Source organism: Myxocyprinus asiaticus, chromosome 23 (assembly GCF_019703515.2).
Source record: "Myxocyprinus asiaticus isolate MX2 ecotype Aquarium Trade chromosome 23, UBuf_Myxa_2, whole genome shotgun sequence".
Lineage (NCBI taxonomy): Eukaryota > Metazoa > Chordata > Actinopteri > Cypriniformes > Catostomidae > Myxocyprinus > Myxocyprinus asiaticus.
In genome coordinates, this window is record NC_059366.1 from 15568439 (window position 1) to 15592002 (window position 23564).

At 38.2% G+C, this 23564-nt stretch overlaps 1 protein-coding gene across 3 annotated transcripts; it reads right to left on the reverse strand.

Annotated features, from left to right (window-relative positions):
• Nucleotides 1-756: 756 nt before the first annotated feature.
• Nucleotides 757-23532, reverse strand: LOC127413836 (AN1-type zinc finger protein 4-like). Of its 3 annotated transcripts, XM_051651305.1 has the most exons (11): nucleotides 23283-23417; nucleotides 21336-21637; nucleotides 15181-15256; nucleotides 14200-14267; nucleotides 11131-11320; nucleotides 9934-10084; nucleotides 8070-9014; nucleotides 7890-7940; nucleotides 5995-6040; nucleotides 3279-3402; nucleotides 757-1769 (listed from the first exon to the last, which is right to left on the reverse strand). In XM_051651305.1, the coding sequence occupies exons 2-11, from the start codon at nucleotides 21517-21519 to the stop codon at nucleotides 1634-1636; spliced, it is 1971 nt and encodes a 656-aa protein (XP_051507265.1). In that variant the 5' UTR covers nucleotides 21520-21637; nucleotides 23283-23417; the 3' UTR covers nucleotides 757-1633. The 3 variants fall into 3 exon arrangements, with proteins under 3 accessions (XP_051507265.1, XP_051507264.1, XP_051507263.1); XM_051651304.1 differs by having other exon boundaries at nucleotides 7890-9014; nucleotides 23390-23532; XM_051651303.1 differs by having other exon boundaries at nucleotides 7890-9014.
• Between the last annotated feature and the right edge of the window lie 32 nt (nucleotides 23533-23564).

A 23564-nucleotide genomic window follows, 5' to 3' on the forward strand; every position in this document is an offset into this window, starting at 1 on the left:
CTTTCAGTTTCACTCAGTAGTTGTTGATTAGAAAATATACCACTTTGAAAAGGAGCCCAGTTCAATGTATTGTGAATCTCAGCATGGCTGAGCCTGTGCAGTCAATTTGGCATCTTCCTTTTTTGGGAATGGTTGTGTCCTTTAATTTGGTATATTATCATTCAGTTATAACACTGCATGAACCACCCTTACTCCATCTGTTGGCTGTACATCCAATATTTAGTCAGGTACAACGGGGGAAAGGCAACCCTTAAGGAAATTTTTTTTTTCTCTTGGTGTAAAAGGCCCCAGGGGGGTTGTAGTGATATAATGTAGATATACGGGCAATAGTTATAGTGCAACATTTGCCAATTTATGCAATTATGTTCGAGGCGGAAATATGCTTTTTTGAAAAACAAATAAAGATAGTGCTTATTCAAAATAACCACTTCAGAAAAGGGTGCACCATTTCCTGTTCATATCAAACACATCTGACACTTCATCCTCAAGTATTCTATAAACAAATTAATCTGCATTGTGATTGGATCAGTCAATGTGAGGCCACTATAAACATTCTTCATAACAAATCTATTTGCCTTTTACCACTGGGGGCCTTTAGCTCCATTGTACCCTACTCTAAGCAGAGGTTATTTCAGAAAGTTTAGACTATTTACATTTCTCTAGTAAAATATAAAAACATAATGACACAATATATTTCAGAGGCAGTTTTGCCTCTGAAATAAAACACACAATAGACAATTATTAATAAAAACAATCAAAGGAAACACAAGGATATTTTATTAGGTTCATCACCTGACCATTTCAGAAAAAGCGTAAATAATAACTGCTGCCTTTTCTGAGCAACTTTCAAATACTAAGGTACAAAAAGGAACGTTCGTCATGTCAACCAGTCGAGTGTTTACGTATTATCATGCCAAGCCTTTTTAAGACTGGTTATGAATACAACATGGTCATACTGCATAGAGTAGTGTGTACGGCTCGGCTGATATAGCCTATATCCTTTATACTAGCACCCAAAGTAACCCATGGATAAACAGACTTTTTATAACACAAATGTACAGTGCTTGGCGTTTACCATGATAAGAAGTGCTTGGTAGAGTGTTGCTGGACATAATTAACTCGGAGAACAGTAGTAATGGCTAAGAAATATAAGAACATTCTAACAGGAAACTTAACATGTCATTTCAAAAGACAAACGGCACATAGCTCAACCCCCCCTCATACCAAACCCAATCTCCAGAAGAGATATTCAGCATTACTAAAGTGCATCTCTGCAAGACTTGTCATGAATAGTGATCATCAGTTCTATCTTAAGAAACATAACATACAGAAAACGTATGTAAATAGATATGCTTGGAGCGGTGTATTTTGCGTCTTTAAAAGTTTGTTGCATGGAAGAAATATTTTTAGAAACTACCTATTTACATGCAGTGTTTAGTACTTTTTTGCATTAATAATAAGGTATGTTTTCAGCGGGAACGGCTACTGAGTCAGCACTGTTTTTCCTCTCGTGTACAGTTCTAACTATATTTTTAAGCAAACATGGTAATAAAAGCACATATTGGTGAAAGTTTTTCTCTCTTTTAATGGTTGATCAATAACATGTATCTCTCCTTTAATGAGGGCAGTGCCTTCATATTTTGGGCAGCTTTGGTACACTTATGATGGGGTTGGTTTCCTGTAGGAATCGCCGGCCTGCGCTTTTGTAGTCATAAGTGCAGTCGTGGGTCTCTGCATAGCGGTGCATGGAACAGAAGATGTTGCCACACCTAAAACAAAGAAATAAACATATCTTTATTAGCAGCACAAAATTATGCATCAGTTTTCTCAGTCACTGTTAAGTTTGTATCGTAATAATTTCAATGAAACCCTCATCAGTCCATCACTGATGGGGGACGTGTTCTTCTATAATAATACAGTATGTACTTATCTATCTGTCTGTCTATCTATACAGATATATATATATATATACAGATAGATAGATAGATAGATATACAGATAGACAGACAGATAGATAGATATTAGTGCTGTCAGCGTTAATGCATGCAATTAATTTAAAATATTTAACGCATTAATTTTTCTTAATGGTCAATAAGGCATGTACCAATTTGACATTAGATTCTGACATTTTATTCAGCTCTGTGAGAGTGTTAAACACTGTTAGAGGGCGGAACCCTTGTGGTGTGTTTAGTGGGGACAATACACTCATATACACACTACAAACAAACACACAACAGTGAGTCAGTGCCAATGAACAAGTGCTGTAGAAAGCACCTCTTATAAAACTAATGCTGAAGGGACTTCACTGAAGTCCTTCACGCATCTTTTCTAAGTCAGCATTTTACTACATAAGCATGTCAATTCTTACAAGACCGCTGTGCAGCTTGTTTTTCTCCCTGGTGATGCTCCGCTTAAATTTCATCTAATCTCAACTTTGTACCCACTGCCGCCAAGCTTTTGAAGTGTCAGCTAATGATCACCGGACAGTTCGGATGAATTAGCTTTATATTGAAAGTGCCATCGCTAAAAGCAGAACAAGATGCGCTTTTCATATGGAGTTCAATGCGGCGCTTGATGCCCTGACACAAATCATGTGCACTACATATCTAAAGCGAAAACACAGCCTGCCGACTGATTAAAATTAAATGAGGTTTAATGCGCATTGCAATGAATACTAGTTCTTTCAATCAGCCAACATCCCAATTAGACTTTGGTAAATGTTTATTTACTTGAATTGGAATTATTTTAGTGAATTTCGGTCTTTATACTGTGGAGTTTGGAAAATGTTAATAAAACATTTTTGTTGCATACTGTATTGTTTTGTTCTATTGTGTTGTTCTTTTCAAAGAACAAATAAATGCATTATGACAGGAAATAAGTATATATAGAGTCCAATTTTTCTACTTTTAAAATCTGAGATTAATCGTGATTAACTATGAAAAATTATGAGATTAAACGCAATTAAAAAAATGTAATCTACTGATATATATATATATATATATATATATATATACATACACACACACACACACACACACACAGTATATAGGCAGTCACAGATGGTGTTATGATCACTGCTAGCACATGCCCTATACAGTAAGAGAACTATTCAAAACTATCACCTCCTTACAAAAATAGCTCTGTCCTGTCACTTGCACAAGTGCACACAGCAAATTAAGTACATACTTCCCTTTCAGATTACAGGCATACAATAACTTCCCTTATTGTAAAGTAATAAACTCATATTGAAGGAGACAACACCCATGACAGTACTGTACCTGCATTCATAGCTGGTGGCTAACCCAGTCTTTTTCCCACACTGGAAGCAGTGCTTTGAACTCTTCTTCTTTGTTCCAGTGGGAACCTTCATAGGGGGTAAGTGATGTGTTGGAGTGCCTAAACCTACATTTACACATACAAAGACAAAAGGAATAAAAATACAAATAAATAAATAAATAAAAACAGAAGTGATTCAAAGAAAAAAAATAATAATAATGTGTGTAGTCTACTCTATTAGCAAACCTTCCCATCTTAATTTCAAATAGTGTATTAACAGTGTTCTTTTAAATGATATTAATGACTGTTAGAATATGCCATAAAATGTGCCTTTAAATTTACTCATTGGCTGCGTTCCAAACGGGATAAATCAGCCTCCGAAGGGAACTTCAAAAGGAGAACAATCGTGATAGGTATTCTGCAAGATTGCTTCAAACTGAATCTTCAATAAAAATGGCTTAAAAAGTGAGTTCCAAATGACTGTTATTTTGGAGCACCACATCTCCCAGCCCTCCACTGCTCTCACAATGGATGGTCAAGGCATTGAAGGGAACAGGGCTTAAGGATGATCACTTTTAAATGGAACGTACCCATTATCTTTATGACAAAAAATGTGTGATGTAATAGAAGGCAGAAGCACTCTGCCAAGCACCGGGGCATGAGATTGGATTGCCAGTCATGTACTTACAGTGTTATCTATTTTGTTATTTGCTATCACCATTGTATTTTCAAGGCACTGACAATCTAAAAGGTGTCAAAACATTCAGCCGCTCTGAAAGACTGGCAGTAAAATGTCAGGAAACATTTCCCAAATGTATAAGCAACACCAACTGTTGCAGAACCATCATCCAGGCCCTTATGTGGCACACAGTGTCTCAAAGCATCAGTGGGTCAAAATAGTGTGCAATTTCACATACTGTATATGTTCAGTCAGCAGTTCTTCACTGTCTTATGGTGAAAATTTAAAAGGTGATGTACGTAATGTTTTTCGATGTTAAATAATTCCCTCCTATCCCAGCTGATATGCAGAGAAAACTAGAAATAAGCCATTTGTAGGATTTCTCAAAAAGTGTGAATATCACTGCAACACCAGTGATGCAGAAATTACACACTTCACTTTAAAAGCTCGAATGTTTGAGTGTGTTATTGTCACACTCCATTAATTTATGTAAAAAAAATATCTTCTTCTACATGTAAACTTCACATATAAAAGATTCTTCAATCTCAAAATAGTAAAATATCTATTAACAGATACATTCTGAGCCATGCAACTAGCAATAATGTCATTTTTGGTAAAAGCTTGTGTGTCGGGGCCTGGGTATCTCAGCAAGTATTGACGCTGACTACCACCCCTGGAGTCGCAAGTTCGAATCCAGGGCGTGCTGAGTGACTCCAGCCAGGTCTCCTAAGCAATCAAATTGGCCCGGTTGCTGGGGAGGGTAGAGTCACATGGGGTAACCTCCTCGTGGTTGCGATTAGTGGTTCTCGCTCTCAATGGGGTGCGTGGTAAGTTGTGCTTGGATCGCGGAGAGTAGCATGAGCCTCCACATGCGGAGTCTCCACGGTGTCATGCACAACGAGCCACATGATAAGAAGTGCGGATTGACTGTCTCAGAAGCGGAGGCAGCTGAGACTTGTCCTCCGCCACCCGGATTGAGGTGAGTAATCGCGCCACCACGAGGACCTACTAAGTAGTGGGAATTGGGCATTCCAAATTGGGAGAAAAGGGGATAAAAAAAAAGCCTGTGTGTCACCCAATACATTAGTGACATTTAGAAAACTAAAATGATTGCAGCTAGAACCACTGAGCTCAGTAACAACCCTGTTAGCCTCAATGCAGAAGGTGTTAATGTGTCAGATCCAGAGGCGTAAAAACCATATATGCAAGGTTTGCAATGCATAGGGGCACCATGTAAAGGGGGGGGGGGGGGTGCCAGCGGCTCACTAAAGGTGGTGCAATCGGCCTCGACCCCTCCAGTATCAACCCCCCCCGCTTGTAATCGGCCTCCTCAAACCCTCCCCCCCCACTCAACGCTTATAATGGATGACACTCCCCCCACCCCTCGCTTGACAGATACATGGGGCACAAAATTTAGTTTTGCATACCTGCTTGGAAATGTGTAGTTGCGCCCCTGGTCAGATCATTTAGGATAATTTTGAATTCAGGTAGGGCATTTATAGGCTTGAACTAGGCTGGATGATGGGAAAGGTACAATGTGTGAAGGGGCCGTTCACACTGAACATGTTTTTGCATCTGTCTGCATTGTTTTCTAATTGCTTTTCTATATAAAAATGCGCTAGAAGGGACATCCTTGGCCGATGTGTTTTTTCAGCTCCTAGCGCAGGAGTGCCACACTTCTTTAAGACAGCATGTCAAGTTTTTAAAATCACGTCTCAAGACACCTAAATTCTGTTCTATTTGTTGCATATGCAAGTAGTTTTTTTTTTTTTTTTTAGAAATGCAAGAACGTGTTCAGTCTAAATGGCCCCTAAAACGTGCAGCATGGGAATAAAGCAGTAGTCTGTGGAAGAGGTTTGTAAAAAAAAAAAAAGTTGTAAAAAAAGTGAGACAAACGGCGATAATCGCCACAGATGACATTACTGTTAGCAATCACTTTTAAAAAGCTGCTCCGTGATATAGAGCTGTGCTATGAGATGGTGTTCTGCATGGTTCATTTCACACGAACAGCACACTGTTTATTATGTCAACCCACTCACCTAATATCTTTATTGAATTGGAGTGTCCGGCTGATGAGCTTGACGGCTGCAACAACAAGATTTCGCTTGATAAAGAATTCACAAAATTGCCACAGTGCTATTCATTAGCTAAAATGCCGAAACTAATGACTTGCACTTGTTATCTGTCTTGTATACTGTATAACAAGCACTAGGGCTGTCACAATTAAGAAATTTAGCTTCTGATTAATTGTCAAACAAATCATTGCAATTATGATGATTAATTGTCTTAAAAATTCCCATACTTCTTAAAGGTGTATGTCTGCTTTATACACCTTAAGTCATTTATTCATATTTAACTTGGAATCAAATAATAAAATATTATATTATAACAGTACAATATTTCTGTCCTAAAATCTTCACAAATTATTTGAAGCCTCACCAATTAAAGGGATAGTTCACCCAAAAATGAAAATTCTCTCATCATTTACTCACCCTCACACCATCTCAGATGTGCATGACTTTCTTTCTTCTGCAGAACACAAACAAAGATTTATAGAAGAATATCTCTGTAGGTCCATTTAGTGCAAGTGAATAGTGATCAGACCTTTGTAGCTCCAAAAATCACACAAAAGAAACATAAAAGTAATCCATATGACTCAATATATAATAGGTGTGGGTGAGAAACAGAACAATATTTACGTGCTTTTTTACTCTAAATCTCCACTTTTACTTTCACCACATGTGACTTTCAGATGTAAAAGTGATGTAGAGATTTAGAGTAAAAAAGCACTTTTATTTTTTTTTTTTATTTAATTTTTATCTGTTTCTCACCCACACCTATTATATCACTTCAGAAGACATGGATTTAACCACTGGAGTCATATGGATTACCTCTATATTTTCTTTGTGATTTTTGGAGCTGATCACGTCTGATCACCATTCACTTGCATTGTATGGACCTACAGAGCTGAGATATTCTTAAAATCTTTGTTTGTGTTCTGCTGAAGAAAGAAGGTCATACAAATCTGGGATTGTGTAACACTTCTCAGTGGAAGGAGGCGGCGAGAAGCAGATTTCCTGGTTCAGGTAAGCGTTTTATTCTCCCCACTGCAGCAAATACACTCTTTCAGGGCTTTTACACTGTTCAATAACTCACTCTAAAAATACACAAACTCACAACTTTGCAATAATAAACTCTTGGCTTCACAATTGGGCCTCTGGTGCCCAGGCTCTCTCCCTCATCTACCTGCAGTGTGGCTCTACTTATGCCGCTCTCCCTGTGCTCACTGAAATTAGAGACAGGTGTTAGATATAATTTAACTCAGGTGTAAGCACCCTTACTGCTTTCTCTCTGATGAGAGTAAATGATGAGAGAATTTTCTTTTCTGGGTTAACTATCCCTTTAACCCACAAAACCTTATTTGGCATGAAAGTAGACCTTGGAAATTTGAAAATATGTTTCTTTATTCAATCATCTCCACAGAAATAGAATAAGCGGGCATCTTCTTCTCTGTATCACTGCGTGTCGTTAACATGTATGACCCCACAATGACCAAGAACATCTGCCATTATGAAAATCCACGCTTACATTTTGGCAGGAGGTTGGTACGAACGTCTGCAAACGGCAGGAGCATCAGAGCGATTCAGAAGTGGTTCATCTTCGGGGAGATAAGTGTTCATGCAAGTTCATGGCATTTTTATATTCGCTTAAAATTCCCTTGTTTGGAGAATTTGAAGTGCACAATAATCACAGTTCTCAAATAATCACGATTCGATGATTTTTTAACATTTGTGACAGACATTTGCACAACAGCATTCACGTTTTGTTATAAAAAAATGTTTTCCTTGTAGCCCACTGAGATCAAATGAACATCAGGGTTTTTGATGCTTAATAAAAGGGGAGATCTATAAAAGCAACAGTAGAGGCAACTCACCGTGTATGCGGCTGTGCTCTGTAGGGGGGAGATCCTCCGCAGCAGGTCTTCCTGCAACAGATGGATGTTGGTCGGTAGGGGGGTGGCTGTACCACATAACTTGCCCAGTGCAAAAGGCCCTGCCAGGGCCTCCTGACTACCGGTTCCTGCCAGCGAAGCCAGGAATTCTGCATTGCTCACCGAGGCCAGTGGCTCCTTGGAAGCTTTATTGGCCATCTTGGTAATGTCCCGGGCCTCGCTTTTGGAAATCACCTCTGAGCACTTGTCATGTGAATCAGCTTTGAACCCTCGTACAGATGTGGTCTGTGAGAGGGAGCTAACAGGATGAGGAGGGCTGCTGCTGGTTCTGAGGAGGGCATGGGCTGGACTAGGCTGCAAGGAGGAACCCGGGAACTCAAAGTGCTGTGGTATGTGAGGAGGTGTCAGGGGGTCAGGTGGGAGGTGCAGGGAGCTCACTGCATGTTCATCAGGTTGGGACTCTAGCCTGTCTTTGCCTATTGCCCATGTGCCGATGGAGCTTGAGTTGATGGCTTGGGCCAGAAGAGGAGCTTCTGTCTTGGGTTCTGCCACAGCCCCTATAGAGTTCATACTTCTTTCATGCTGATCAGCTAAGTCTAGACTCAAGGGCTCTGGATAACTGAACGGAACAGGTTTGGGAGGCTCTTTAACGGTTGAGTTCTCTGCTACAGGTAGTCTGTCTCTTTGAAGAGCTACCTCATCTTGAACTACCGGGTTTGATAGAACAGATACAGGTGGGTACACATAGTCCCTCATAACTTTAGGCCCTCGCATGTCCAGTCTGGACACTTTGGGAGGGAGTCTGATCTTCCGGGGCATTGGACTGTCCCATGGTTCCTGAACCATATATATGCTGGAAGCCACAGAGGAAGGATTAGCTTGGCTTGAGGAAGTAGGTCTTGAGAGAGAAGTGAATGGTAGGCGGGAGGAGCCAGCAGCAGGGGAGGAGGCTGCAGGTTGCAGCTGATCACCGATTGGAGGTAGATGTGTTGAAGAGGTGTGGCCAATCTGAGGAAGGACCCGGAACATTCGGTGGTGTCGGGCAGAGCCACTGCAGGGCCGTGGACCCACTGGAGGTCTGACTTTTAATTTAGCAGTCTTTTTGGGCTGACAAACACACAAGAAAACAATCATAACACAATTTTATGAAAATAACAAACATAAATGGAAACAAATCTGACAAGTATAAATCTGTGATTAGGGGTGGGCGTTATGACCAAAACCTAACATCACGGTATAAGTGATGTTATATTTCGATAGAATTATTTTTGCTGGAAATTCAACAAAAATGGTTTAGATTTTAATAGCTATGTAGTAATTACTTTTTTTGGACCATTCAATGAATTAAACTATTTTACAAGTAAATGGTACATCTCATTCGATTATTATATTTTCTCTTTTTTTTTTTTTTTGTAATTTGATGGACACACAGCAAAATATACAATTACTCACATCACATGAAGGATTCATAACTTGTCTTGACTTGTATGTTACAGTCCGGCTCTGCCTTACTCCATGTTTTGCTTTTAGGTGTAAAAAAAGTAAAGCAATCATGCCCACTAACAGCTGCGCAAATATGTATACCACAGTATAAACGGTATAGTAAAACCACCCTATTTGGGATGATGTTGACTTCAGTAATGCATACACTCAAACTTAACAGCTATGGACAGACTTGGATAACAGTAATACAAATATTTTCTTTCAAGTATCTGTGACAAAGAAATGGATCCCTACAACTCTGCATATTTGAGTGTGAATAATTAACTACATGTGCCAATCTGCTGAGATTGTAGTTACAACTGCACCAGTTAATCAGACACGGCATGGGATGGCCGACACCTGAAGCCAGCTGGAGAACTGCGTTCACTTCCATACTGCTCTACCTACAAATCTAATCAGATGTGTTTGATAGTAAGGAGCTTCATGCCTTGAGGATAAGATGTCAATTCGGTTTGAACTGTTCCACACACTTTCTGCAAGAAAAGATAAAAAGAGCATGTGTCTACTCCGCCTGATGTTGTACCTTTTTGTTAAGGTTCATATTCTCCATCTTGGCCTTGAGCAGCTTCATCTTGTTCATTGTGATGGAGTTCTCCAGCATCTGCTGTTGTAAAGATGCAGTCTCTGACTCCTCCTCCTCTTCTTCTGTGTACACATTGTGCACAGAGCCACCGCTGAAACAAGCACATGCAAGCACAAACTCTTCCATTATCTGTGTTTTATAGTGCTGTTCTGAATAAATGTAACTTCGGGCATTTAAACGTAATATGTAACAAGTAGTGTTTTTTTTAAGTCTCTAAGCTGTGCCAAAAACTCAAATGTTCAATACCAGTTTGGTCTAACTGATTATCAGGATGGCAAGCTGTTAATGAAGTAACAACAGCTGATTACAACACTACAGTTCCCTCTACCCCTGACAATCAAGAAAGATCAGAGACAAAAAAGGAAGCTCTTATCGGTTTCATTTTCGATAGAAAATATTTTGTAAATGGCCAACAGGAATAGCTTTCCTATGAAAGAGCTTTATAGTACTGTATAAAACAGTCTAAATGATATTTTAAAAAAACAGTTCACAAAAAATTTCAAATCTGTCATTATTGACACCCTTTCAGTAGCTGACTGTAAACCTTATTTTTTTGCTGGGCACAAAATGTGAATATCATTCACAGGAAATCTTCACTTCGGTTATAAATGTCATTGGTTCTCTTGTAGTATGTTGTGACCAAACATCATTGACCTTAAGCCTGACACGTATATTTGATGTTTTGATATTTGCTATGGTGCCACATTTGATTTGAGAGCTACAGTGCAGGGCAAGATTTTCTTTGAATAAGGACTTAAATACTGGTCGGTTTGTCACACAAATTTATCATACGAATTCAGAAGTGAAATGTGAAATGTAGCATTAAAGTCAAATAGGGCTACTTGTATGATGCGTTCATAGTTTATTGTCCTTTTTAGGACCTTGACCTTCATGGTCACTATGAATTGACATAGTATGAAACATATGGGGTAGGAATTACAAGTGAGTAAATAATGATGGAATAATGACCTCTCCCTTTTAGTATGCCAGTGCAGTATGTGTATCTATCAGTGTAAATGCATGCAAGGTATGAAAAGTTCCATAGTTCTGCAACATCTGCTTTCATCTAAAAAGTGAAGCAGAGCTCTGTGTGAATTGTTCCTCTTTTCATGTGCAATTTCTCTGCTTTGTACTAACCTCAATGATTCAGATACAGGTGTGAGCGTTCCATCTCCTCGGTCCACCACTCGGAAGAAATTGAGCTGATCTCCCTCTCGGTACACCAGGAAAGTGACCTGTTTATTAGGCAGAGACTTTTCCCACATCTCCTCTCTCCCTGTGTCGAGGCAGTCAGAGATCTCCCTCACAGAGTCATCGGTCACTGTCACTGCAGGTAACCAGAGGAAACAGGATGCAGGTCATACTAATCAATATCACACTGTTAACTAACAGAGTGCCTACACCCTTCCTGGAACAGTAATGAGCAATGTTTTTTCCTGGACCTCACATTTCAAAACTATTGCACAATGGAAGTGGTATTAGGGAGGCCAGCAGGGGGTGCTCACCCTGCGGTCTGTGTGGGTCCTAATGCCCCAGTGTAATGACGGGGACACTATACTGTAAAAAAGCACCGTCTTTAAGATGAGACGTTAAACCGAGGTCCTGACTCTCTGTGGTCATTAAAAATCCCAGGGCACTTCTTGTAAAGTGTAGGGATACAACCCCGGTGTCCTGGCCAAATTACCCCCATTAGCCTTTCTCATTCATGGCCTCCTAATAATCTCCAGCCTTGAATTGGCTACATCACTCTACTCTCCTCACCACCAATAGCTAGTGTGTGGTGGGCGTTCTGGCGCACTATAGCTGCCGTCGCATCATCCAGGTGGATGCTGCACACCGGTGGTGGTTGAGGAGATTCCCCCTATACTATGTAAAGCACTTTGAGTGCCTAAAAAAGTGCTATATAAATGTAAGGAATTATTATTATTATTAATGGCACATCCATCACATCCACATGACGACACTTATTAAGCACATGCTCAGTAGAATTCTCTCACCTGAGAAAAATAAGTGTTATTGTTTCACTTTGTGAGAAATGTTGAACAAAACACTGATTTTGAGATCCAGTATTTTTCTTCTGCTGTCAAAAATTTGATGCCATATATCTACTTGATCATTAGGTTGTTGGTTAAAAGTTAACAAGAATGACAGATACTCACACTGTCACTAGTAGCTACCATACAAGATTGATCATTGCAGTGAAATCCGGGCTTATTGTAATACTGGTTATGAAATAAAAAAAAATAATAATAAATAAATAAAAATAAAAAATAAAAATCGCATGACTGAATTGAAAGATCCGAGTCTTTAAAATATGTGATGAACAAGACCTAATTAAAATGACTATTTGAAGACTGTTCTTGACTCATTTGACAATCAACATAATTTAGTAGAAAAGATTTTGCTCATTTCAAATAATAATGTGGAAGTAGGACTATGGAACAATTGCGATATGGGGTGAGGTAGCATGTAGAAGAGGAAAGGGGTGGGGAGGAACTATTTCCGCTGACCCACTCGGTCCATATCCGGGAGTTTCTGGAGAGGGATTGAGTGGGGGAGCGAAACCAGGCCAAGCTAGGCAATGGAGGGGCAGCTCAAGCAGTTTCGCAGCTCGCATCTCACATCGCTCTCCTACTTAATCTGTTGGAGGATTGGTTTAATAATGAAGGATGGTAGGCAGAGACTGATAGCTTGTGTTTTTCTAACAAAGACACCTTGTACATAGGGTAGGCCTCTGCTTTAAACACATTATTCCTGACATACACTGGCAGCCAAAAGTGTGGAATAATGTACAGATTTTGCTCTTATGGAAAGAAATTGGTACTTTTATTCACCAAAGTAGCATTCAACTGATCACAATATATAGTTAGGACATTAATAATGTGAAAAATTACAATTACAATTTGAAAAAAATATTCAGAACTTCTTAAACTACTTAACAGGGTTCTCATCAAAAAATCCTCCATGTGTAGCAATGACAGCTTTGCAGATCCTTGGCATTTTAGCTGTCAGATTGTCCAGATACTCAGGTGACATTTCACCCCACGCTTCCTGTAGCACTTGCCATAGATGTGGCTGTATTGTCGGGCACTTCTCACACACCTTACAGTCTAGCTGATCCCACAAAAGCTCAATGGGGTTAAGATCCATAACACTCTTTTCCAATTATCTGTTGTCCAATGTCTGTGTTTCTTTGCCCACTCTAACCTTTTCTTTTTGTTTTTCTGTTTCAAAAGTAGCTTTTTCTTTGCAATTCTTCCCATAAGGCCTGTACCCCTGAATCTTCTCTTTGACATGAAACTGGTGTTGAGCGGGTAGAATTCAATGAAGCTGTCAGCCGAGTACATGTGAGGCGTCTATTTCTCAAACTAGAGACTCTGATGTACTTATCCTCTTGTTTAGTTGTACATCTGGCCTTCCACATCTCTTTCTGTCCTTGTTAGATCCAGTTGTCCTTTGTCTTTGAAGACTGTAGTGTACACCTTTGTATGAAATCTTCAGTTTTTTGGCAATTTCAAGCATTGTATATCCTTCATTCCTCAAAACAATGATTGATTGACGAGTTTCTAGAGAAAGCTGTTTCTTTTTTTGCCATTTTTGACCTAATATTGACCTTATGACATGCCAGTCTATTGCATACTGTGGCAACTCAAAAACAAACACAAAGACAATGTTAAGCTTCATTTAACAAACCAAATAGCTTTCAACTGTGTTTGATATAATGGCAAGTGTTTTTCTAGTACCAAATTAGCAAATTATCATGATTACTGAAGGATAAGGTGTTGCAGTGATGGCTGCTGGAAATGGGGCCTTTGATCAAAACTCACACCATTGGTTGAGTCAATGTTTCGGGCTGGATACATTGACTCATAGCACCACAGAGACACAATATTTACAGTTTTTGAGAAAATAACCAACAAATTTCTTGCTTACAGTTGTCTCTGCAGACTAAGCTGGGATAGGAGAAAGTATTTTAACACCAAAAAAATTACACACTTCAGTTTTAAATTCAATATCATGATTCATTATTATTCAATGCTGTCATTTTTTTTTTAATGGTACTACTGCTGTTTCCACATATATATATTTCTTAGATCGCAATATAGAGAGTCGATTTATAGTAGTCAAATGAAAGTTTAAAATTGCCCCCAGTCTCCCCTCCTGCAATAGCATTAGTTGTGTTTAGAGTCAGTGGTGAAAACGCACCTCGTCTGGTGTTTACAGGCCCTCCCCTCATGGCGAGGACCAGCTTGAGAGTGCAGCCCTCAGTGATGCTGAAAACACAACCACAGGAAAACTCAAAGCAGGCAGCAGCATCACAAACTTAAAACCACTTAAGTTTGTAATTCTGCCTTCTATAAGAGTTCCCAACAACTCAATTTCCCACACTTCTTCACTGAAGCACAATAAACACCACCAAATATCCTTCCAGAAAGCCTCCATGTGGAACATTAACTGACAAGAATTTATGACAAATCCACCTTCTGTGACCTCCAGACTGAGCCAGTCTGCTTGAGAGAAGTGGCTGCTTTTAAAGGGATCGTTCACATAAAAATTTAAATTCTGTCATTATTATTAAAATAAGAAAAGTATCAGGATCCAAAAAAGCACAAACTTAGTCCATATGACTCATGTGCTATATTTCCCTATGCCATAGCTCTTAAGCAGCTTGGACATTCTTCAAAATCTCTCTTTTTACACAGAAGAAAGTCAAACAAATTTGGGGAATGAAAATCATACATAAGGGTGAGTAAATTATTATGTGATTTTCATTTCTGGGGTGAATGATCATTTTAGGATTAACTCTTTTAGAGCCATAGACCTTATTCACAATAGCACCACATTTGATTTTTGTTGTGAATTAAAACAAGGCTGTGAGGGATAGACTTACAGTCTCTGCAGTGGCATGTACTGTATAAAGTTTCTAGATCACATCTAATTTTCCACAACTATATATGTTTATTTTTTTATTTTGTTCCATCGTTTCTTCAGCAGAATGATTGAAAACACTTTAAACAACAGCAGTACAAAAGATGGCACTACTGTGAATAAGATTCATTCAGAGCTTAGTGCCTGTGTCACGTTTAGTGGAAGTTGAGCTTGTTTAAAGTAAAGTCAACTGAGCTTACTTTACTTTTTTTAATAAAAAAATATTTAAAAAAAAAAAACTGTCTGGAAACAACTTACCTGTAATCATGCAAGCAGTACTCATCTTCAAGTTCCATACCATTCCAAATCAAATGTTGCTGTGAGACAGGAATGCCTGTAACCAACACAATGCAATCAGACTATAATAAACAATCAACCACATAGACCAGGGCAAGACAAACCAATTACAATATCTTTAAAGTACTTAAAGAAGCTCAAACAAAATAGCAACTGCAGAAGTACTGGAACATGAGGTGTACATCTGATTGCAGTTAATGGCTCCCCAAATGGAATATTTCTGAACTGTAATCATTGGAGGAAAACAGAAAGAGCAAAGAAAATAACCCCCAGCCTTTGGCATCTTATAAGAAGTAAAAATCAATGCTCAGTGACATTCATAATTTCACACCTTTGAAACCTTACAAAAGTTTTTGATTATCTTCCAGAGGCACAGATTTCAAAGATGACCAACAATAAAGATGGGTCATGACTTTGAAGTATTTCATATTGTTTACTTTACATTGCTCATATGGAGCTCTTCATTAGGTATCACGGTGGAGAATAAAAATTACGCAATATATTAAATCCATGTCCACAACAGGTTAGAAATCCATACAATGTAAATAAAGAGATCACAAAGAATCAATTCTGTGACAATGCATAGATATTCAGAACTGATGTACTACAGTATTATGGAAGCCGTGGAGTGCCAATTAAAAAAGAAAGAAGAAATAAATGATCAATCTATTAATTTTAAAATAAAAACATAAACCAATTGATAAATGGACAAATAAACAGACATTTAAATTTGTTTAAATGTTTAAAAATGTTGTATATTTAACAGTTTAACTGTGCATTAATAATATGTTTCAAATGCAATTAAATGTAACAATAAAATAGCACATTAACAAGTCATTTTTAAATGCAGCTTTTAAATTGCATTTAAAAAAAAAACATTTAGCAATGGCTTTTCTTTGTTGTTTTTCCATTGGCCAATTGCTTTGGGAGCAAAGCAATGAACTCAACCTGGTCTCATAGTGAAAACGTGACTCTATATACACTACCGGTCAAAAGTTTTGAAACACTTACTCATTCTTTATTAAAAAAAAAATTCTTCACATTTTAGAATAATATTAAAGTCATCAAAACTATGGAATAACAAAATGGAACTATGGGAATTATGTTGGGACTAAACAAAATCCAAAATAAATCAAAACTGTGTTATATTTTAGCATCTTCAAAGTAGTCACCCTTTGTCTAGAATTTGCAGACATGTACTCTTGACATTTTCTCAACCAACTTCTTGAGGTATCACCATGGGATGCTTTTTAAACAATATTGAAGGAGTTCCCAGCTATGTTAGGCACTTATTGGCTGCTTTAGTATTTGGTCCAAGTCATCCATTTCAAAAACGTTTTTTTAAAAAAAAAAATTTATTACATTTTAGTTTTATAATGAAATAAATTAATATGGTGGGACAATTATACAAAATTCTACAAAACTAACTTCAAACATTTTAGCATATGCCTTCAGATCAAAAGATTTTTAAGATCATGAGAAACATTTCAGTAAAGTGTTTCAAAACTTTTGACCGGTAGTGTAAATTTGAGCAAATCTTGTTAAGCGTGTCTCCATGTACAATTCCCTGCAGTTTCCAGGACAAATGATTACTAGAGGCGCTACAACAACTGTGTGTTTTATTCACTTTCACTCAAATCATGACTTTAATGGCTGATTAGGACTTTATAAATACTTATTTTTATCTTTATTACTCAGACCCTGCTGTTTTATGATACTGACACACTTTTACACAAACACCTCTTTTGAAAAACAATACATTTTAATGCTTTTATTACAGACTCACCTACATATATACACTTATTCCAATTCAGACAGCTTGTGTGGTAGCTCACCTGATAGGGCGTTGGACTTAGAGTCAGAGCCATGAACTCAAGCTGACACTTGACATTACAGAGTCATAGAAGCAGCACAAAATGAGGTGATTGCTTCAGATAATGTGCTTTTTTTATTTTGCTTCTTCATTTTAAAACACTAATGGTTAGATTTAGGCATTGATAAGGTAGGGATGTATTTTTTATTGTCTCATTTATATTTTAAAACACTATTGGTTAGGTTGAGGCAAAAGTTTTAAGTTAGGGAGGTATGTTTTAAAAAAAATTATCTAAACTTCACCTTAAAACCACGTCTGAATATGACACCATTTTACTTACCATTTTACCCAGCTGGACATTTCACTGGAAATCTGCAGCCAAACCTGATGTACAGCACGTACATTTTTAATTGCAAAACGTTGTCCACCAGGCTGAATTAACTTTTGACACAGTTTTATGACACACCCCCTCTCCCACATACCACTCATAGGAGATGTAAAACGGCCTGTCACTGAACGGTTATTGTTAGAGGTATGATGAGCAGATTATGTGCTCTATGAAGCCTGCGCAAAAGAAACGGGTGCAAAGCGTATCAGAAGTAAATGGTCACTTGTCACCATTGCTTAAATGCCGAGCACGGACCTCTTCGAGTGTGCACAATGGAAGGGAGCCATTAACCGCAATGCAGTCACAGAATGAGCCCCCCAACCTGTGACTCTGATATAAAGCACACGGCCACCATTTGCTTCCCTCTCCACTGGCTGCAGTGGTGACAAGTGACCATTAACTTCTGATACGCTTTGCGTCCGTTTCTTTTGTGTGGGCTGCATAGAGCACGTAAACTGCTCATACCTCTAACAATAACCGTCCAATGACATCGCCATCTTACATCTCCTACAAGTGGCACATGGGAGAGGGGTGTGTCTTAAAAAAAGAAAGTTCATTGGTTGCTCCCGTGAGTCAACTGGCATTTTTAAACTTGATTGTCAAATATTAAACAGTAATGAAATAAACATCTACATGTGTTTATCTGTTCATTTATAAATTGGTTTATTTATCCACATTTTAATTTTCAAATGAATATACTAATAATTTATTTCTTCATTATTTTTTAATCTCCTGGGCTTCCATACAGTATCAAACAGCCAGCAGCATAGCAACCATGACTCAGATCTGCCCCCCTGTGTACACCAAATAAACAAACAACGTCACCTCCAAGATTTAGTTTGCCTATATCACAATGGTCAAGAGAAATAATGACACAGGAAACCCCCTTAACAATGTTTGAATTTTCTGATATATCATTATACAACCTTTTAAAAGTTTATTCTGGTGACTCCAGAATTCTGTTGGTCATTTCTTGAGCTTATCTGCACTGGTCTCCAAATTTAGGAATATGAATGCAAATGTTGCACCTGGACATAAAGCCAAGTTTACACTAAAAAATTTCAAATGCTTGCGCTGGCTGGCTGGCCTTTATCGGGTGTAACGAGAAATAAGACACCAGTAGGCACCCATGCAACACAAAACTGGTATCCATTCCTAGAGGGGTAGTTTTCTAGACAGGATCAGTGAGGAGGGTGACATAACAGTGTGGTGGTCAGATGGTTAGTGTGTGTGTGATGACGTGTATTGCGATGGGTGGAGGCATGTCTTGCCCATTGTTCAGAGACATGCCTAGTCATGCCTTTCAAACCGTAGCCTTTTAAAGCCTTTTAAACAAGTGTGCATCAACCAATATATCCTTTATATCTTACATGGACATTTGCATACACACTTCATAAAGTTTTTTGTTTTGTTTGTTTCAGCTAAAAAACGAATTGTCATTTCATTAAATATATATAATTCAAACAAAAAACGCTAGACCTTTTCACAGAACTAAATTTTCTGAGCCATTTTTGGAACTAAGGTGATTAAAGTCTAAAAGTGATATTTAGTGGAGGTTTGAAGTCAGTTCGAAGCAATCTGATTCCCAGACGGATGACTCTTAAGGCCCAGACACACCAAACCAATATCAAAGAACTATCGGCGACAAAAGCCGACTGGTGTCGCCTCACGTCGCCTGTGTCTGGGCCAAAAAGTTGCTCGAACACACCGCAAAGCCTACACCCAACCGCCAACTAGCACGTATGTTCTGCACGTGACAGGAAATAACTCCATACCAGCAGGTGGCAGTAGTCTGTATTCATCATTCAAAAGGGGAAACCGGAAGTGCTAGGACTGCAGATATACAAACCGTAAACAAAGCAGCGCTTGCTTACCATTTTCACACCAATCTCGCTCACCACAGGCGGATTCGTAATATAGCTTCATCAAATATGTCTGATAAGTTGCAAATGGCACTGGTGTTGTCAGCCTTTCGTCGGAACACACCGCAAAAACTAGGCCGACAGACGCTCAACGATGGCCCGACATTGGCCAATGGCCGACAGTCGGCTTGGTGTGTCACGGCCTTTATGAGTAGGTTCATTTGATTCTAAACTGGAAACACATATAAAGTAGCTACCTTCCAAATTAATTACTATTATCAGCCGTATCTTTTTAATGGATAACTTACTGAACCACAAGTCATTCATTTCTTCATGTCCAACTCAAAGTTTCTTTCTTCTGCAGAACACAAATTAAGATTTTTAGAAGAATATTTCAGCTCTGTAGGTCCATGTAAGTGAATGGGTGCCAAAATTTTGAAGCTCCACAAATCACACAAAGGCATCATAAAAAGTAATCCATATGACTCCAGTGGTTAAATCCATATTTTCTGAAGCAATATGAAAGATGTGGGTGAGAAACAGATCAATATTTAAGTCAATGTTTTATAGAAATTCTTCTTCCTGTCCAGTAGGGGGCAATATGCAAGAAGAATGTGAATCACCAAAAACACAAGAAGAAGAATGTGAAAGTGAAAGATAAAGTGAAGGCCTGACTGAGCGGGTAGGAGAATGTATAGTAAAATTGGACTTAAATATTGATCTGTTTCTCAACCACACCTATCAAATCGCCTCTGGAGACATTTATTTAACCACTGGAGTCTTATGGATTACTTAGTCTTTTATGCTGACTTGTGTGATTTTTGGAGCTTCAAAATTTTGGCACCCATTCACTTGCATTGTATGGACCAACAGAGCTGAATTATTCTTCTAAAAATCTTAATTTGTGTTTTGCTTCAGAAAGAAAGTCATAAACATCTGGGATGGCATGAGGTTGAGTAAATGATGAGAGAATTTTTGGGTGAACTATCCCTTTAAGTATCCAAATACATTTTGGGGCAACTGTATGCTCATATTTGCACTGTACTGTATGTAATACATAACATTTCCATCTCATAATGCTTTCCACAACCAGTCTGTACAAAGCCATAAAAAGGGGCAACGTAAGAAGCCATGCCAGATTTCTAGACAGCATGCATTGAAAGGTGGCAGAAATTTCAGCCCCAGAAAGCACATTAGGAAATCTAAGAATCTAAGAAACTAGGCCATTCCTCACCTGTAATCCACAGGGCATAATGGCAAATAAACTCCCTTTATTAAAGCAAACCCCTGCCTGAGAGAACCAGACATGGTGAATCTGGAGAAACCGGTGCTGTCTAACACATCAGAGCTAATGATCCTCAGAGGAACACAGTCTGCGCTCAAGGCACCATTGAGACTGGCATGTTTAAAGACCTGTATGCTGTAATGAACAGCAGTCTGGACTGACAATTTCCACTCTGGGTTTTGAACTAATGTTTAGTCTATCTTTTTCATTTCACACTTATCAGTGAAATGTTTTGTGTTCATCAGACACAAATGAAGCACGCAGCTCACTCAAGTCGTTTTGCTCAAGTGCAGTCCTGAGAGACAAGCAACATTAATCTCCTCTAAATGTGAGATAGCTGTGCCCCCAAACGTATAAAAGCCTGTTTATTGAAAGAATAACATTTCTCGTTCTAACAAAGCTGTTTGCAACAATTCAACCAATCCACGTGATTCAGGGAACACTTTTTAGAGAGGGACATTTTATTGTGTCAAATGAGAAGGAATGATTATTAAAATAGCTCTATCTACAAACTGGCAATATACAATCAACACAAAATTTCTTATTAGAATGCCTCTATAGGCGCTTTTCTACCATCAGGCCGAACGGTTTTGTACCGATTCTGTCTCGTTGCCATAGTTGCTGATTCTTTGGACTGGGTAAGTGACCAATTGTGAGTTGCCCCATCACTATAGCCGTCCCACCAGAACGGTTCACTGTCCTGAGCTTTACCATCACTATTCTATGTTGTTGTGTACAGCAATGCAGCAGTCAAAAGAGGACACCTACCCTCCAGTCTCTGAATCTTAGCCTTGACTGAGATGACCTGTTCAAAGGTTGAGACACGCAGCTGGAAGCAGGTGCCAGTCAGGGTCTCTATGAAAAGCTCCATGGTCTCGCTGAAGGGCAGCTTGTAGTGCACCACGCCTACATTGTTATCATTGAAAAATGGTGGGTTCCTCTTGTCAGTCATTTCTGCAATGGGAGGCCAGGGCTCAGGAAAAGACAATGAACCCTGCCCAAGGTGGATGAATGAGAGTTGTGTTCCCACCTCTGTCACCGACAGAACACATCATTCATGGAGCTTGAGGCTGTGGGGAAGTGGAAAAACATAGAGCCTTATACGTCAAAATTCTCGTATTTATCACCAATTAATTGTCTTTTCCATTACCTTTTCAGTCCATTATGATTATTGGAATAGGATTATTTAGAAATAATGGGAACACTTTATAATAAGGTTCCATTCATTAAAAATGGTTGATGCATTAGGTTTCACAAACAAATGAAGAACTACTTATATATATGTTTTTTCACCATTTATTAATCTTTGTTAATATTAGAAAATAAAAATACAACTGTTCATTGTTAGTTTATAGTGCATTAACTAATGTTACCAAATACAACTTTTGATTTTAAAAAATGTATTAGTATATGTAGAAATTAACATTAACCAAGACTAATAAATGCATCAAAAGTATTGTTCATTGTTAGTTCATGTTAAATAATGTTGTTAACTAATGATAACAATAGAGCCTTATTGTAAAGTGTTACAGAATTTTAAAGAGATTGCTGGTGATTCAAACTATTACACTTATTAGATTTTATTATACTATTACAAAGGTCTCTATTAAGACCCTCAATAGACAGACTGGATTTACATAAGCACTCACACAAGAGCAACGCATTAAATACTTTAAAACAAAGCTAAACTAGAAAAAAAAAAAAAAAAAAAAAAACTATTCTGTACAGCAGTATATATGATTTTTTTTTTTTTCAAATATTTGTTGATATTTTAACAATTTCCATGACTTTTCCAGGCCTGAAAATTACAATTAAAAGTGCCCTGATCATCTAAATTCTTCAAAACACTTCCTAATTTAGTCCACTCTTAGCTTTATTAATGTGAAAAAACATGTAAGAGTTCAGCATATCTATAAAAACAGCTAAGTGGCTAGTTATTGAAAACGTTGACGCTCCAAAAAGCACGTAAAAGGCAACATAAAGTAATCCATATGACTCCAGTGGTTAAATCAATGTCTTTAGAAGTGATATTATAGGTGTGGGTGAGAAACAGATCAATACTTAAGTCCTTTTTTTCTCTAAATCTCCACTTTCACTTTCACATTCTTCATGCATATCGCCACCTAAAAATGGGGCTGGTCAAAGGTGGGGATTTATAGTAAAAAGGGACTTAAATATTGATCTGTTTCTCACCCACACTTATATCTCTTGTTAAGACATGGATTTAACAACTTAAGTCGTATGGATTACTTTCATGCTGCCTTTATGTGCTTTCTGGAGCTTCAAAGTTCAGGTCACCATTCTCTTGCATTGTGAGGACTAACAGAGCTGAGATATTCTTCTAAAAATCTTCGTGTTCTGCTGAAGAAGGAAAGTCATACACATCTGGGATGGCATAAAGGTGAGTAAATGATGAGAGAATTTTCTTTTCTGGGTTAACTATTATTTATATGAGATTATATACACTCTATACCAACTAAACCATCACATAGTTTTGCAGCAGTTTTATTTAAATACATTATTTACTGAATATGGCTCAAATAAACTGAAAATGTACTGTGAATTAAATACTTGTTGCCGATTACGTTGAACACAGATCTGTGTTATGTTGAATGAAAAAGGATGTTGTGCTATCAGGATCATAATCTGTATACAGAACTAGCCTAAACAGGTCAAATATCACTGTAAATCTAAACATTACGCTTTTTCACTTACTGTAATCTGCAGTCGGTCAATAAAGGAAGTATCCAAAGATCCAACCGACCAGCTTTGTCCTTTCTGTTTTTAAACAATACTCTGAGTACACCCATTTGTCATCTTACCTTGACAGCATCAAGAGATCTGTAGGGAGGGACACCTGGATCAACACAAGTGCTGGCTGATGTCCCAGCAACAGTACACCCCAAAAAACAAGCTAGCTCCCTTAAAAGGCAAAAGCGATGGTCTCTGGACTGTAACTTGTCAGAACAATCAATAAAAGGTGTTTTAGTTCTGTTT